Below are 15,471 nucleotides of genomic sequence, written 5' to 3'. Positions count from 1 at the left end.
TATATATATATGTATATATGTATATATGTATATATATATATATATATATATATATATATATATATATATATATATATATATACATATATATATATATAGCCTTATGCATGTAGGCATATTTTTAGCACTGCTGAATGTTCTAAAGTGACTTGTGGCTTTACTGTGACAATAATATTGTGTGAATTTATAGAAACTGCCCTCCTAGAGCCACTAACCTTTCTGGCTCCTCCCGGTTTCATTTCATAAACATCAATGGTGTAATTTGATCGCCGTCCAAACGAGTCGAACTGAATATTTCCTGTCATACCCTGAACCTGAACCTGTAGGTGGAAAGCACATAGGAACAGTAACACCCACAAAATAACAAGCACAACAAAAAAGAAAAGCATAAAACATTATTAAAGTTAATATAGGTATCATATAACCATACAGGTGAAAATAAACAAACTATTTCAAATCCAACAAATGTAAATGCATTTCTAAACAGTATTGCACATTCATTGATAGTAAAAAAATGTGAATGTTGCTGTTTTTCTGTCTCTTAGAAGAGGTTTCTCAGCTACTGTCTGAGGCCTTTTGTGGACCCCTCCTACCATTTTGAGAGCTCTTTCAATGTCGATTCCCTGGCTCCATGGTACGGCCGGGTTGGCAAGGCAGTCGCCTGCACTCCCTCGACGTGAAATATCAACGCGTTGACGTCTCAAATACCGAAATGCCTCAGCTAACACCAGGATGGCATCGTGTGTCAGTGCAGATGTATACTAAACATGACAACAAACAGATAAATGGTTTGAATGCATGAACACATCACTATAGAAAGAGCACCACACAAAAGACAAGCAGTTTTACAATACACTGCATTTTGCCGATATAATTTGCCCAAATGAGCGCTCATATTCTATTAAACACTCAGTGAACAGCTGAATAAGGTTCAGTATGGGAGAATTTCAGCAACATAGGCAAGAACCAACAAAAAGAGATGGTTAATAAAACTACTGCATGACTGCTACATTAAACTCATCAAAATATGTTATCATAAATTACACATACACACATTCAAATAAACTCCAAAATCATATTCACAAGTGGCACACTTCCAAATAAACACATCACAAATGCACATAAATAAGCATAGAAATAAAGAGAGAGAGAGACCTTCAGGGGAGCGTTTCTAGACTCAGGGAACTCTCTCTCGTCGAGCCGCTCCCAGCGCTGGAGAAACTGCTGCACGATCGGGCTATCAGGACTTATGATTTGGAATCCGGTAATATTTGCCCCGCCTGAAAACACCTTATCCAAACTCATGTTAGAGAACCCCTGCAGAGAGCAATGGCCAGTAGTCAAAAGTGAAAGGTCACTCACAGAAGGTTAGGAAATAAGAGCTCTGTGCATGTTTGTGTATTTTCTCACAAGATTAGCCAGGATGTAATGATATCCACGACTATTCTTTCCTGAGATCGCAGCCTGGAAAAAAAAGAATGAAAGAGTGTCATCCAGCATTATGACTGATAGGTTATGTGGACATAATATCAAAATGAATGAATGACGAGCAAAATTGGCAACAAATTAAATGCAAAAGCCTTAACTGCTGAGGGGTGATTCTGTAACTATGGGCACTTTGCAGTCCCAGCGGTGAAAGCAAAAAAAAGCAAAAAGTTTGCTTGCGTTTTTCTTTTTATTAATAGTAAATAATTGAAAAAAAGTGTACTGGGAAAAATAACGGTGTCTTTCTTTTTATTAATAGTATAGCTGAATACTAGAGAAAAGTCACGGGCCATGAGTGACGCAGTCTTTTATTATCATTTTATGGGTAATAGTTTCTGCCATGTCATGGAATATTTGAAATCACAAATAAAGCCAAATAACAAAAATGCTTTCATTTTAAAATAATAAAAAAGTCAACGTTGGCTAATATCTGTGAGCAATGTAGATTTTTTTTTTTTAACTAAATCACTTCTGGTTGCCATGGAAAAAATGAATTTTAAATAAATTATAAATGTATTTAATAATGATTATAGTTATAGTTAACAACAAAAAAAATTAATACAAAAAAAATGTTTATTAAAATAAAATTACTATCACAACACTGGCTAAAATCCCTGAGCATTTTTTTAACTAAATCACTTCTGGTAGTCATGGAATAATGAATTTAGTTTGATCTTGAATTTAATTTAGTGGATCATATGGACAACATGATGTGAAAATGTGTAATATTCCTGGGATATAAAACAGTTGTTGTTTTCTTTAATATATATATATATATATATATATATATATATATATATATATATTTTTTTTTAATAGTCATCGTTACTTGAAATAAAATAAATGTTATCTAAAAAACGAACACACAAACAAAAATAACTTCAGCTAATTGCCAAGAAAACAGTTCTTAATCTTAAACAGCACTTAAACAATACTTCCCCAAAAGAACTAATTACACAACATTTTTAATGGCGGGATTGATAATGTCCAATGTTCATTATAAAAACCTAAATAACACCACATTCCATCTATGGAAATATGCATTTAAAATGTTTTTCATTAAGAAAAATCAGGACAATAGAGCCCATAGTTACGTAATCAGAGATGAATGAACTGTCTCCATTGTCCTGACTGAACCAGTTAGGAACTATGGAGCTGTTATATTATTGCGTCTTCCCACACATCACAGGACTGTGTTATTATTTATTGTTCTACAAAGGTGCAGTACTTGAATCCATTGGCAGTATTGAAATTTTTAGTGCTGTGCAAGTAAAGCTTTGCTGACTCTTGGGCACAACATAAAGGTACGACCCAACCACACCCACACACAGCTATTGATTTACAAATAGCAGCAGACAGCCAGTCTGCTGAAAGCGCAGCGCTCTTATTAGCTTTCTCTGAGCACTGATTGATCTACTCGTGGATTTCATTATCTCTGTGACCTCCCAGTGACACACACACACATTCTTTTCTACTCTGTCTCCATGCATATGTGTCTGTGTGGGAAAAAAACAAGAAAATATAGACAGAGGGTAAAAAAACTGAAAGAGAAAGAATAAGTGAAAGAGACAAACAGAATTGGAGAATGTAACAGTACCTTTGAGAGCTGTATTTTTGGATGAGAGGAAAGGGAGTATTTTTAGTTTTCTCACTGTTCCCTTATTACAGGACGCTGTGCCCTACTTAGACAAACACACACACTCTCACACACGCTATTTTTATCACCTTGTTTGCTAAGGACAGTTGAATTTTGGAAAGGTATTGATCAATACCACAAAACTGAGAACTTTTCCTGATCTACCACCACGACAGACAGACAGTGACTGTAAAAAGAATGACAAATAGGCAGATCGTCTGACAGGTAGCCAGATGAAATGATGTGTGTTTTTATGTACCTGCTCTAGAATACTGTTAATGCGTTCAACCTCACAGTCGATAAGGAAGCGTTTCTCCTGGCGACGATCCATTTCTTCAATAATACGTCGGTATTCCAGCGGATCCACTATGTTCCCCACCGAACGTGCCGTCACCTGCCAATTATTCATCACTGCGGATTCCATGATGGCCTGTAGGATGGAAAACCCTCGAAGAGAAAGAGAGAATAATACAAGGTGTAAAATACACTGCTACACCAGGCCTGTGTAGATGTAGTAACAGGGCAGAATTGGGCCAAAATGATGGAGCAAGGACTGCTTCATTTCTCGCTCTGCTTTGAGAACACAGAGGAACTGCTGATGCAGTGCAAATCTGAAGGGATGAAAGGAGGGAAGGCAGAGAAAGAGACGTGGTGAATGTAATTACTGTAACTCTGCGCCAATGATTCTAATGCAATGGCAAAACACACATTTTTACGCACACATACAGTATGTTTGTTTAGGTGTGTATTTGGCCTTCATTCATATATTTCTGATATGCTCCACTATAAATCAGGTCCACTGCAGATCATATCTTGTACGCAACTAATCAGGTCTTCTGCAATACATCAGACCCACTGCAGCACATATCAGACCCCTGCATAGACACCCCACCCCAGGAAGTGAGGGTTTTGTTTGCTCTGATTTAAGCTCCTGATTTGTAAAAAAAAACTATATGTATTCAAGAGAAAAAAAAATGGATGGATGGATGGATAGATAGTTTACTGTATTAATAGACAATACCACAGGTGTACTTAACCTGTTAAAGGATTCAAGGAAACACAAAAGCAACAGAAATGCTCACTAACACCATTTATAACCTCCAGCTCAAGGCCATACATACACACACTGGACACAAATCAGCCCTGTTCCATTTGGTCTCGTTTTTAGCCCTGCAATCACATTCATTATAGGACAACACACACACTCTATCACTATTTTAATTAGCATACGTCCTAGAGTGCCAGACCGCCAGGCTGTTTAGCAGTGACCAATTAATCAAGACTGACAGCTTGCAGAGAGGTGAGAATTCAAATGACACACGTACACACAAGCACTTCAAATCTTAAAGTCATACATGTTATTAAGAGGAAGGGCACGTGCCAAGTGATAGCAGCGCTCAGACCCGCAAAGGTTTATAAGTTAATTAAACATCGTTCCTCATTAGCAATTAAGAGGGTCTTGCTAAACACTGCATGGACAAAATCTTTTATAGCCCTTCATTAAATATCTCTTAACCTCTCTCACAGATTAATTTTGCAAATTATATACTTGACCTTTTGCATTTTTATTGAGCATCTCTGCCAAATACTGCAGCAGCCCTCTGAACACCACAACTCAATGTCTCTGAATGTTTATGGTAACCAGCAAGCCAAGGCTCCAATCTCACACAGATTTTTTTAATCGTCACTGTTTAGCATATTTAACAGATGCAAGAGCCCTGTGGTGATGTAAAGCCATTTAAAGATTGGCACCACCAGCACAACTCCCTGCTGACTGTAATGGATGATTTTTAAGGGTGGTAACAGATTGAGGCTGTCTGCACTGTATCATGATTTGAAAATGATCAGATTCCAAAGAGCATCTTTTGCTTCAATGGAAGAAAATCTGACCTTTTGAACAAATGAGAAGCCTAGAATTTCTATGTAGTCTCTGATTTTGCCGCCTATGGTGTTAAAAAGTGGAGTTCCAAACAAAGTTCCATCGACCTCTAGCTATAAGTACACTGTTACTCCAAATATTCAGTGCTTTAGTATGATGGGTTTAATCCATTAAGGAAAATCCCTAAAGAAAACATAACAATGCCTCTCTTGTTACCTTAAACTGTCCCTGTAAGCACTCTCAGAGTAAACAAGCTAGGAAAAATGTGTGATTGTTGGCTGAATGCCCATCAGGTGATTTGGAAAACAAACAGAAAGGAAAACTGTCCTCCATTATACCAGTGTTTAACAGTGTTGTCACTATGCCTGATATAAACAGTGATGTCTACTGCTTCAGCGGGAATTTACAAATCAAAATATTTGTAATATTTATGTGAACAAAAGCAGACATTAGGCCTACGCGACTTATAAAACAGACATCAGGCATGTGTACAAATAGACATTTTGCAAGACATTTTTTATTTGATTTGATTTGATTTTTTTATGTATTTATTTTTATTTGACCCATGGTACAATTCTCGATCAATTCTCAGTTCTCACTACAAATTCTTAATAATTCTGTGAGACCGCACAAGCCTCTCCCAGTCTCCGATATCCCTTGTCACAGTCACCACAGAGCTCTGCAGCATCCACATCTCGCTGATCTGATTCATTGGTGACAGCTAGGTTTGCCCAAAACTTTGGCACTGCTACTTAAATCAGTATTAAAACATATCAATACAGTCAGCCTAACTTAGCCAATGGCCCTCCATTAAATGAGAAATCAAATTTGCCTTGATCTTTTGTCATATAAGAGGTTTTTATATCATTAAAGCATCCTGCAAGTTTCATAGCTTAAAACATCCTCCTTAGTAAGCAATTATTTAATCAAGCTCGAAAAACAGCTTGTTTTGATACTGAGTGACCTGTGACGTCACACTGGCAAAAGTATGTGGCATATGACTGCCTCCAGAGAAGCCCCGCCCACTGGCATTAAAGGCTGATTTTTAGGAATTTGCCTATACTGGATGTGAGTATCGCGTCAAAAGCAAATAGAACCCTTTATAATGACTGACTCTGTCTAGACTGGATACAGTATATAGATGTGCATTCAGTTTCAGACATTTGATGCACATTTGAGTCTGTCCACAGGATAAATGGAAGAGTGAAAGAACGTCTTTCAGAAGGATCCCAGGGTCGGAAACAAGTGAACGGTTTATTTTAATGGTGTCCCAGATTGTGTCGGAAGATTATGGGTTTTTTTTCCAAAGCATTTTGTTTTGTAAATGAGGTACAGTGTAATGGAGAGTTCAAAAAGAAACTTTTGTTGAAAGATGAAGAAGCCAACTGTATTGGATCTGACAGCAGTTGCATCACAAAACATAAGTAAAAGATTTCATTATACTCTTTAGTTTCCTATGCAATGACGTTAGCCAGTCATAACAGTGACTGTTTACTGATAAGCCTATAAGGAGCCACCCTATTAAAACAGGTAGTTTCAGACAGAGGGTCAGAAAATGAAGGTTGAAAATAAATGTTTTTGCGCACATTTGTTTCTTTTGTGTGTGCAAAATACTTAAAATTAACATTATAAGTGAACTTCAAGGAACATATTAAAATAATTTAAAAAATCTATGTATTGACCGCCTTAAGCTTAACAACAAGCAAGCTAGTCTGGCATTGATGTAAAATAGCGTCATGTAAGATTGGAAATGCCACCAAAATTAATAAAATGCCCCTGAAATTCAAGATATGAATTGTCCTTGTATGAGTTATTGTATTTTGTTTATAACATAATATAGTTAAACAATATCACACGAGCAAGAGTGTTATTTTCTCGAATATAGAAGCACAATTGCAAAATCTGATACAATTTGATTATATGGATTGACAATTTTGACAGTTTTTGCTCTATTTTGCCAACAACAACAGTTCTAAACAAAGCAGAAACGTTGCGTCTCCCAGCAACACACAGTGATGTTTCGTTCTTGAATGCTTCACCATTTTTGAATGAATTGGGTGAGTCAATGATTCAATGACCCATTTATAAAGTCAGTGGACACTTGCTTCTTTCATGAATGAATCACCCAATTTGAACGAACGCCCTTTTTTTCACTTGAGCACCTGCCCCCCCAAAATCCCCCCACAGCTCTGACAAACATGGTACTCTATAGGCCCTTTTTCCACCTGGTATTAAGATGATTTTTCAGTCATCTGATCACATGCATTACCATTTACACCTGGTATTAAAACGCATTTCAAATGCATCTCCTGTGACCACTTCTGTTCAGATTTTCTTGAGTCACTCTTCTCTCATTTTGTCACACTCTACATCACTTTTGTAGTGCACGAATACTACTACTAACTGACTGAACCCATGCTACACCCATGCTACCTGTGCACAAATGGACAGTGTTTACACCAGTATTTAGAGTTGTCCACTTGTGATCGGACAGACAAAAATGTATCTTAATACTAGATGTAAACACAGTCTTATGTGACATAAAGAGTACTTCTCCAATCATTTAGCCCGCTTAAACCCTGCCCCTACAAGCTTGCGTTCATCTACTTCCACTTTTGAGTGCAACCCCCACATTTCGAAACCCAATCAACAACCGATGGATAGAACCAAGTACCTGCCCTGTTTTTTTTTTTCTTCAATATGCTGTTACACTCAATAAGCTGTTTAAATATGGAACAAAAGAGCTGTTGCTTCCTCCATTTCATTACAACTTTAAAGGGATAGTGTATGTAAAAATGAAAATCCTGTCATCACTGGCTATGTTCAAAACAGCATACTATCATACTATTATATAAATGGAACACTTTTATAAGTACACATGCTACTGTAAAGTACAAACTACCTGTGTTTCCAAAAACATTATCGTTAGTAACACATACATCGCACTTTAATCTCTATGGCATGTTTAGGATCAAGTCACCTTTATTTATATAGTGCTTTATACAGCACAGATTTCAAAGCAAACAGAGTGTGAACATAGTTTAATGAATCAACAGTGCTCTAACAAAGAAATAGTATCATTGTTCAGCTGAAGTCCATTTAGTGTTGATTCAAATCTGTTCTATAACTGTAAAGTTCATCAATTATGAAATGAGTTCAGTTCGGCTATAAACCATGGTTGTTTAGTAGTACGATCAATTGAACCCTTTGTAAATTAATGATACCCTTAGACCACTTAGGCTATTTAGACCATTACGTTAAATATAAAAAAAATCTCTCTCATCTCTCATATGAAATATTCTCTACAAATAAAACCATATATTAACATATCAATAACTTATCAATAACTTACCTAATATATGGCATAATCTACCATACATTTTAAAGGTGCCCTTGAATGAAAACTAAATTATTTTCTCCTTCTTATATAAATCTAATTTGTTTAAAAGACCTTTATAATGATGCCCCAAAATAGGCAGTTAAAAAAATGAATTAAAAAAAATCTATGGGGTATTTTGAGCTGAAACTTCACAGACACATTCAGGGGACACCTTACCAGACTTATATTACATCTTTTTAAAAAAAGTTCTAGGGCACCTTCAATAATAATATTTGTGATGTTTTGGAAAACCCAGCTATAATGAGTTATTTTTACCTATGTATAATTTAAGTATTCTACTCAGTAAAAAGTAGTAGGGGTTCCTGTAAGGAGCTATACTGTTACCTGAACACTTAATATGAGCTAACTATCAATTTGATTCAAAACAGGTTTTGACTTGAATCAAATTTATGTTACCACTTTCACAATTTTGTTTACATTTTTCAGTGTGCTTTTTTTCTTTTTGTTGAGCAAAATAAAATCTATATATAAAATTTAACAAACAGAATTTTTATTGGTTAGATCAAGACCGTTGGTGAGGAAAGTTGAAAGGTAGAACATTTTGACTTGGATTTCCACATTTAAAAAATGGTTAGCACATATATTTGTAAGGAAACAACCTGCACAGCTGTGCTGAAGTAATGTTCAGTGTTTGTCGTGACAACAGTGCAGCATACTACTCTGAAACATTATTAGTTGCATATTGTATACTATTTCACACACTATTCTTTAAAAAATAGTAGGCAGTATGCACTGTGTACTGGGTAGTAAGTAAGTGTGCCATTCCAAACACAGCCAGTCGTTCACGTTATGTCGTACCACCATGATCTGTATGACTTTCTTTCTTCTGCAGAGCGCAAAAGAAGATATTCTGAAGAATGTTGGTAACCAAACAGTTTTGGTGAGAACTGACTTCTATTGTATGAAACAATCCCCCACAATTCTCAAAATATCTTCTTTTGTGTTATTGTTTTATTCACAGCATTTTCATTTTTCACATTGAACTATGGCCACTGACAGTATACGTGTTAGTGTATGCAGGGCTGGGTAGGTTACTTTTAAAATGTATTTCACTACAGATTACAAAATACATGCTTTAAAAAGTAACTTGTAACGTATTCCATTAGATTACCCAAGTTTTGTAACTTAATCTAAATACTTTAGAATACTTTGGAATACTAATAAGTATGCAACATACTTATAAGGGTAATTGCAAGTTTTTCTCACAAGTCTGACTTTCTTCTCAGAATTGCAGAATTGCAAGTTGCAATTGCAAGTCAAAATTCAGAGATACAAACTCACAATTTCCCATTAAAAAAGGTAGAATTGCAAGAAACAAAGTCAGAATTGTGAGATTTCTTGCAATTGCAAGAAAAAAAATCAGAATTCTGACTTTGTAACTTGCATTTACAAGTTTATATCTCGCAATTCTGAGTGTAAGATACTGTAAGATGCAAACTTGCAATTGCAAGGAAAAAAGTCAGAATTGTGAGATAAAAAGTTGCAATTACCAATTTTTACAGTTACAAGGGACTCAACAAACTACTATCACAAAACATGAAAACAGTCGTGGATTATCAGGTAATGACAGGACAGTTAAGATTTAAGGGTATATACATTTTTGAATGGGGCATTTTTTATTTTTTCATTCATTTCTTTATTTAACCAGGTTAATCACCAAATTGCTTTTTACATTAATTACCAGTCACAGTTTACATTAATGTTTAAATGAAATTCAAAGTAATCAATTTGGTAATCTAAAATACTTTTCAAATGTAACTGTAATTTGATTACCACCCATTTAAAATGTAACTGTAATGAAAAACAGTTACTCAAATTTTGTATTTTAAATACGTAACTAAGTTACATGTATTTCATTACTCCCCAACCCTGAGTGTATATGTGTTTACTCACCTCTATCGGTGTCATACAGGTAGACAAATTTCTCCCATTTGTAATGGGCTAGCAAGCTGAGCAGCGCCCCCCGGAGGCTCGGCCTCATCTGCAGAACAAACTGCACATCTGTGTCCGTGGGAAAAGATGGAGTGATGAAGGAGGTGTGCAGAGCGCCGCAGAACGACGTTAATGTGTTCATTGACCTCCTGTCATAGAATCCAAATATTGCATACACACCCCTGGAGAACTGTGAACAGACTGCCAGACCAAGACAGAGATAGAAGCAGAGTCAGTACACTTTAAAACAAACTATTTTGTATTATGATGCTCACTACTGAGTGTGTGTACTTGTGTATGTGTGTGTAGCCTGAAATGGAGAAAATATGACAGCATGTTTGATGTCACATTTATTGCAATATGATGTAGATTCTTCTAAAATCCAAATGTCTTGTTATTTATTTATTAAAAAAAAAAAACTAAATGCATTTGTCATCTAAATTATTTAAAGATAAACTGCAAATGTTTCTAAATCTAGCAACCATGTAGCTAAGCTGACAGTAGACAGATTGAGTTCACTGACGTCTCCATAACCCTAACCATGAATGAATCCTCAGAAAAGTCAGTGTTAAGCATTAATTCAGCTTTAGTGCTGTCTTATTAACTTAATATTTACAACCATATGTTATCCAGAAAGAGGACATTTTACTATTTGTTTCCTGAAGCAAATGATTTTTGCCTTACACAAACACCTGCCTCTTGAAAAAGAAAGAGAGAAGAAGAGAATAAGGAATTGTGGCAGGATTAGAGGTTAGTTAATTCTAGAAAAAGGAACAAAAGGGGCAAATGTTCCCAAATATGTCCAGAAGACACAAAAAAAAAAAAGAAAAAGCAAGGAAAAAGAATTATGTGGCATGTAAGTATGAGGGAGAAAAGGATGAAAATACAAGCAAATGTCACATTACTCAGAGAGCCCAGAGGTTAAAAATCATCACACACAGATGAACACATACACACAGCCTAAGCTTAAAAAAAAAAGAAAAAGAAAATGTTCAAACATTCATACAGCAAAGCAAATACATTCGTACACAATTGAAAGCTTCAGTACAACAAAGAAAACACAGAACACCTTTGCAAACACTGACTACATACACACACACACGCAAACACAGGCCTATACATAGAGCCGTACCCACCACAGATAATGAAAGGGACGTGTCCTCAATATTTCAATTAGTGAATCAAATATTTTCAATTAGTCAATCAAAATGTGCTTTTTTTATGAGCAGAATTTTAACTCATTAAAATCATGGTCGTTGCCATTGCTTTCCTGTGCACCATCCATCACTCTGCACTCCAGTCCAGTAGGTGGCAGAAGTTGTATGGAGCACAGGAGTGCAATGCTCCCCACCACAATTTTACTTTTAATATTGATTAACTATTGATGAACTATTGCCATCTTTTTGCAAAAAAAAAAAAAAAAATAGAGAGAGAGAGATCAGTGAGACAGTGAACAATGATCAGTGGGACAGCCTATATTTTTTGCTGACACTATTAGGCATTATAGTAATTGTTCAAGTGAGCCAAGATGTAATACCATTGTCCTGAATGGACTCTTTACATGGTCATTTCCACATTTAGCCTCAGTGGCCACTGCAACTTCCATTGCAGCATAATGTATGGAAATTGCAAGAAAATTAAGCACAAAATTCAATCTTGAGAAAGTGTTACATGAGCGGATAAAGAAATATTGATATGATCCACCTTCACACTAAATGTATTTAAAACTCCTGGTGTTTAGTGTAGTTGATATATATTATATATTATAAACAGTACTATATTAAAATATAATGCAGTTATTTGTGATTGATAGTTATTATAAATATAGAGTCCTTTCACCAACTGGATATTCATTAAGTAAGTCCAAAGAAGAAGAAAAAAATAAAACATTTAATATCTACACACAAATTGAGTACTGTTTTTGTGTGGGTATGTGTTTTAGTGTGTGTGTGTGTGTGTGTGTGTGTGGTCCTGTCCTGTCCTCTTTCTATATTGATTGTGCCTCAGTGGAAAGCAACTCTCACCATGATAGAACAAACGATCACTGCAGTTCAGAGAGACACATTCAGTTCTTACTCACTCTCTCATTCAGTCCTTAAAGCTGAAGTGCATAGTTTTTTGTTACAGTACTTTCTTCATTCTTGACTTCATATACAGTTATCTATTGCTAAGCCATTTTGTAGTTTGCAAATACTTTGGCTCATTGATGCAATCAATGATGTGGAAGGACTATCTGTTTTTTTAACTGACCAATTACAGATATGGTTTGAGTATTTGTAGGGTGACCAAACGTCCTGTTTTCCCAGGACATGTCCTGTTTTTACGTCCTGTCCTGGCCGTCCTGGTTGTTTTTTTATAAAGTGATGAAAATGTCCTGGTTTTCATTGTTTTTCATTGGGCCATTAAATTGACCGGCACTTAGACACTAACTTCAAAGACACTTCTTGCAAATACTTTCATGCTTATTTGTTAAGCAACAAAAAAACTGCTGGGAAAGATCAGCTCTACAGCAAAATATATGGCAAACAAGGAGGATGAGGAAGAAAAACAGGATGAAGAGGAAAACGAGGATGAAGAATAAAACTAAAGATATAGATATTATTTGTTAGTTAGTTTTTGTAAGTTTGTGAGAGCTATTTTTGTTAAATCTGGATTGCTAATATAGCAGAGGTTTTATTTATTTATTTATTTATAATACAAAAGAGACATTATTTCTATCATTATTTCATTCGTTATTTTTGAAACTTGTCATAATAAAACATGTTGAGTAACCTCTGAGAAGCCTATCTGAATTTGTGTCTTTGGTTAAAGATAGTATTTTGTAATATAACAATTTTCTATCCATACAGAGGAGGCATACTTTAAATGTATTGAAATTATAAGGCATCTTTGAGTAAACTTCAAGCATCATTTGAGTATCTCATTGCCGGGCTAAGTGTCCTGGTTTTCGGTAATCAAAATATGGTCACCCTAAGTATTTGAGAAACCTGTTGGACAGCAACTATAGGTGCACAATATATCAGTGGCTATTTTGCATTGTGTTCTCCCCAAAAATATACTTGCTATAATTTGAAGGTTAAACAAATATGTATCAATTTAATATTAATTTAAATATGGAATCAACAGATAAGAGTGGGTCAGTCTGCACATGTGCACTGTGAAGGGCAGATTATCTGTTTTCATAAAAGTTTTTTTTTTTAATTAATTAGCCAACATATACCGATAATTAATTAGTTCACACAGATAAACTGTAAAAAATGATCGTGATTTTAACGGTAAAAGACTGTAAAAATGCTATGGTGAAAAACAGTTAACTGGTTTACAGAAAGTTAATAAGCTAAATAACTGTAATAGATCTAACTGTACATTTAATGTAATTTTACAGTAAAATACTGTTCAATTTACAGTTTTTGGAAGTGAAAAATAACAAGTCATTATATAATTTACAATGAAAAACCGAAAATTAAAGGTGGGGTGTTTTTTTTTTCAACTACACTGTGTGGAAGTTAGTCGGGCCAAATGTCTAACCAATCACCATTAGGGGGCGTATGACGGTCGAGGTGACAGAACGAGTAAGACGGAGATTTGAAAAAAAAAGAAAGAAAAAAAAAAACACAGAAAGAGAGATGATGAGACATACTACAAAAGAGCTCAAAAGAATATCACTGGAATGAAGGTTTATGACTGGGCAAGCACTTTAGCACCGGCATTTATATTAGAAAAGCTTTTCAGCGATGGAGAGAGCTAAGAGGGAAGGCCTGAAAACAGGAGACTGCTTTGATTCCACTTCACGTGAGTAAAACTGGGTTTGAGTGTGTTAATTGTCTGGAGCTGCTGTGCTGTTGGCAACTAACAACGAACACTTGTTTGTATTTACTCTTGTATACTGTCATTTTTTGTGCTTCTTTGTCGTTTCTTCATTATCTGCACTTTATTTTTCGTGAAGCATTTTGTTGCGCGTCAGCTGTGATAAACAGACGTATTGCGTGTGTAACAGTGACCAGACAGTGAGAGTTGTGCAGGTAAACCACTGCACACTGACGACCGTTAGAAAATGAAGTGTTTAGCATCATTGTTAGTGCACTTGCCTCGCATGCCAGCAGCGGACGGGCTTAGGATTGGAGTGGGAGTTTTGGAGGCGGAGCAATGAAGAGGGGGTGGGTTTGTTTGGGTTGATTTCAAATATCAACAATGTCCAACAGCGTTGTTGAAAAAATACATACCCCACCTTTAAAGGATTAGTCTACTTTCAAATAAAATTTTCCTGTTAATTTACTCACCCCCATGTCATCCAAGATGTTCATGTCTTTCTTTCTTCAGTCGAAAAGAAATTAAGGTTTTTGATGAAAACATTCCAGGATTATTCTCCTTATAGTGGACTTCAATGGCCTTTAAACGGTTGAAGGTCAAAATTACAGTTTCAGTGCAGCTTCAAAGAGCTTTAAACGATACCAGGCGAGGAATAAGGGTCTTATATACTGAAACAATCGGTCATTTTCTACAAAAATACAACTGTATCTGCTTATAAACACAAATGATCACCTTGCATGCTTCCGCTTTCCGTATTCTTCAAAAAGCTTACACTGTATGTTCTATGCCTTCCCTATTCAACTTACGGAGCAAACGCGGCGCCAGTTCAGTATTTTCCGTAAGTAGAATAAGGAAGGGTAGGACATAAAGCGTAAGCTTTTTGAAGAATACGGAAAAATTCGAAGCATGTGCAAGGCGATCATTTGTGTTTCACTAGATAAGACCCTTATTCCTCATCTGGTATCGTTTAAAGCCCTTTGAAGCTGCACTGAAACTGTAATTTTGACTTTCAACCATTTGGAGACCATTGAAGTCCACTATAAGGAGAATAATCCTGGAATGTTTTCTTCAAAAACCTTAATTTCTTTTCGACTGAAGAAAGAAAGACATGAACATTTTGGATGACATGGGGGTGAGTAAATTATCAGGAAAATTTTATTTGAAAGTGGACTAATCCTTTAACCCTTTGATGCACAAGCTATGAAAACCCCTTCTAATGCACAACATGGGTCAAAAATGACCCGTATTCATTTCCTATATAATTTCAATAACGGTTGAGTGTTTCTTTGCTGAATCTTTAAAAGAAAAGAATTTTATCATTCATTTATT

General features: G+C 35.6%; 1 protein-coding gene across 20 annotated transcripts in view; it reads right to left on the bottom strand.

Annotated features, from left to right (window-relative positions):
* The window catches only part of gria3a (glutamate receptor, ionotropic, AMPA 3a), a 67,670-nt gene that overhangs the window by 33,072 nt on the left and 19,127 nt on the right, over positions 1-15,471 (bottom strand). For 19 of the 20 annotated variants that reach the window (XR_010896950.1, XR_010896949.1, XR_010896948.1 and 16 more), the window contains 6 exons: positions 10,294-10,533; positions 3,381-3,568; positions 1,411-1,464; positions 1,156-1,317; positions 594-761; positions 216-320 (listed from right to left, as the gene is read on the bottom strand). Coding sequence is in view for 17 of the 20 variants with exons in the window: in XM_067407452.1 (XP_067263553.1) it covers positions 216-320; positions 594-761; positions 1,156-1,317; positions 1,411-1,464; positions 3,381-3,568; positions 10,294-10,533 (917 nt within the window). In the remaining 3 variants the exon portion in view is untranslated. Of the gene's footprint in view, positions 1-215; positions 321-593; positions 762-1,155; positions 1,318-1,410; positions 1,465-3,380; positions 3,569-10,293; positions 10,534-15,471 lie in introns of those variants that run through there. The other variant, XM_067407463.1, reaches the window with a different exon arrangement.

This window comes from Chanodichthys erythropterus, chromosome 13, assembly GCF_024489055.1.
Source record: "Chanodichthys erythropterus isolate Z2021 chromosome 13, ASM2448905v1, whole genome shotgun sequence".
Classification (NCBI taxonomy): domain Eukaryota; kingdom Metazoa; phylum Chordata; class Actinopteri; order Cypriniformes; family Xenocyprididae; genus Chanodichthys; species Chanodichthys erythropterus.
The sequence above is the reverse complement of the archived record's forward strand: the minus strand, read 5'-3'. Positions and strand labels throughout refer to the sequence as shown.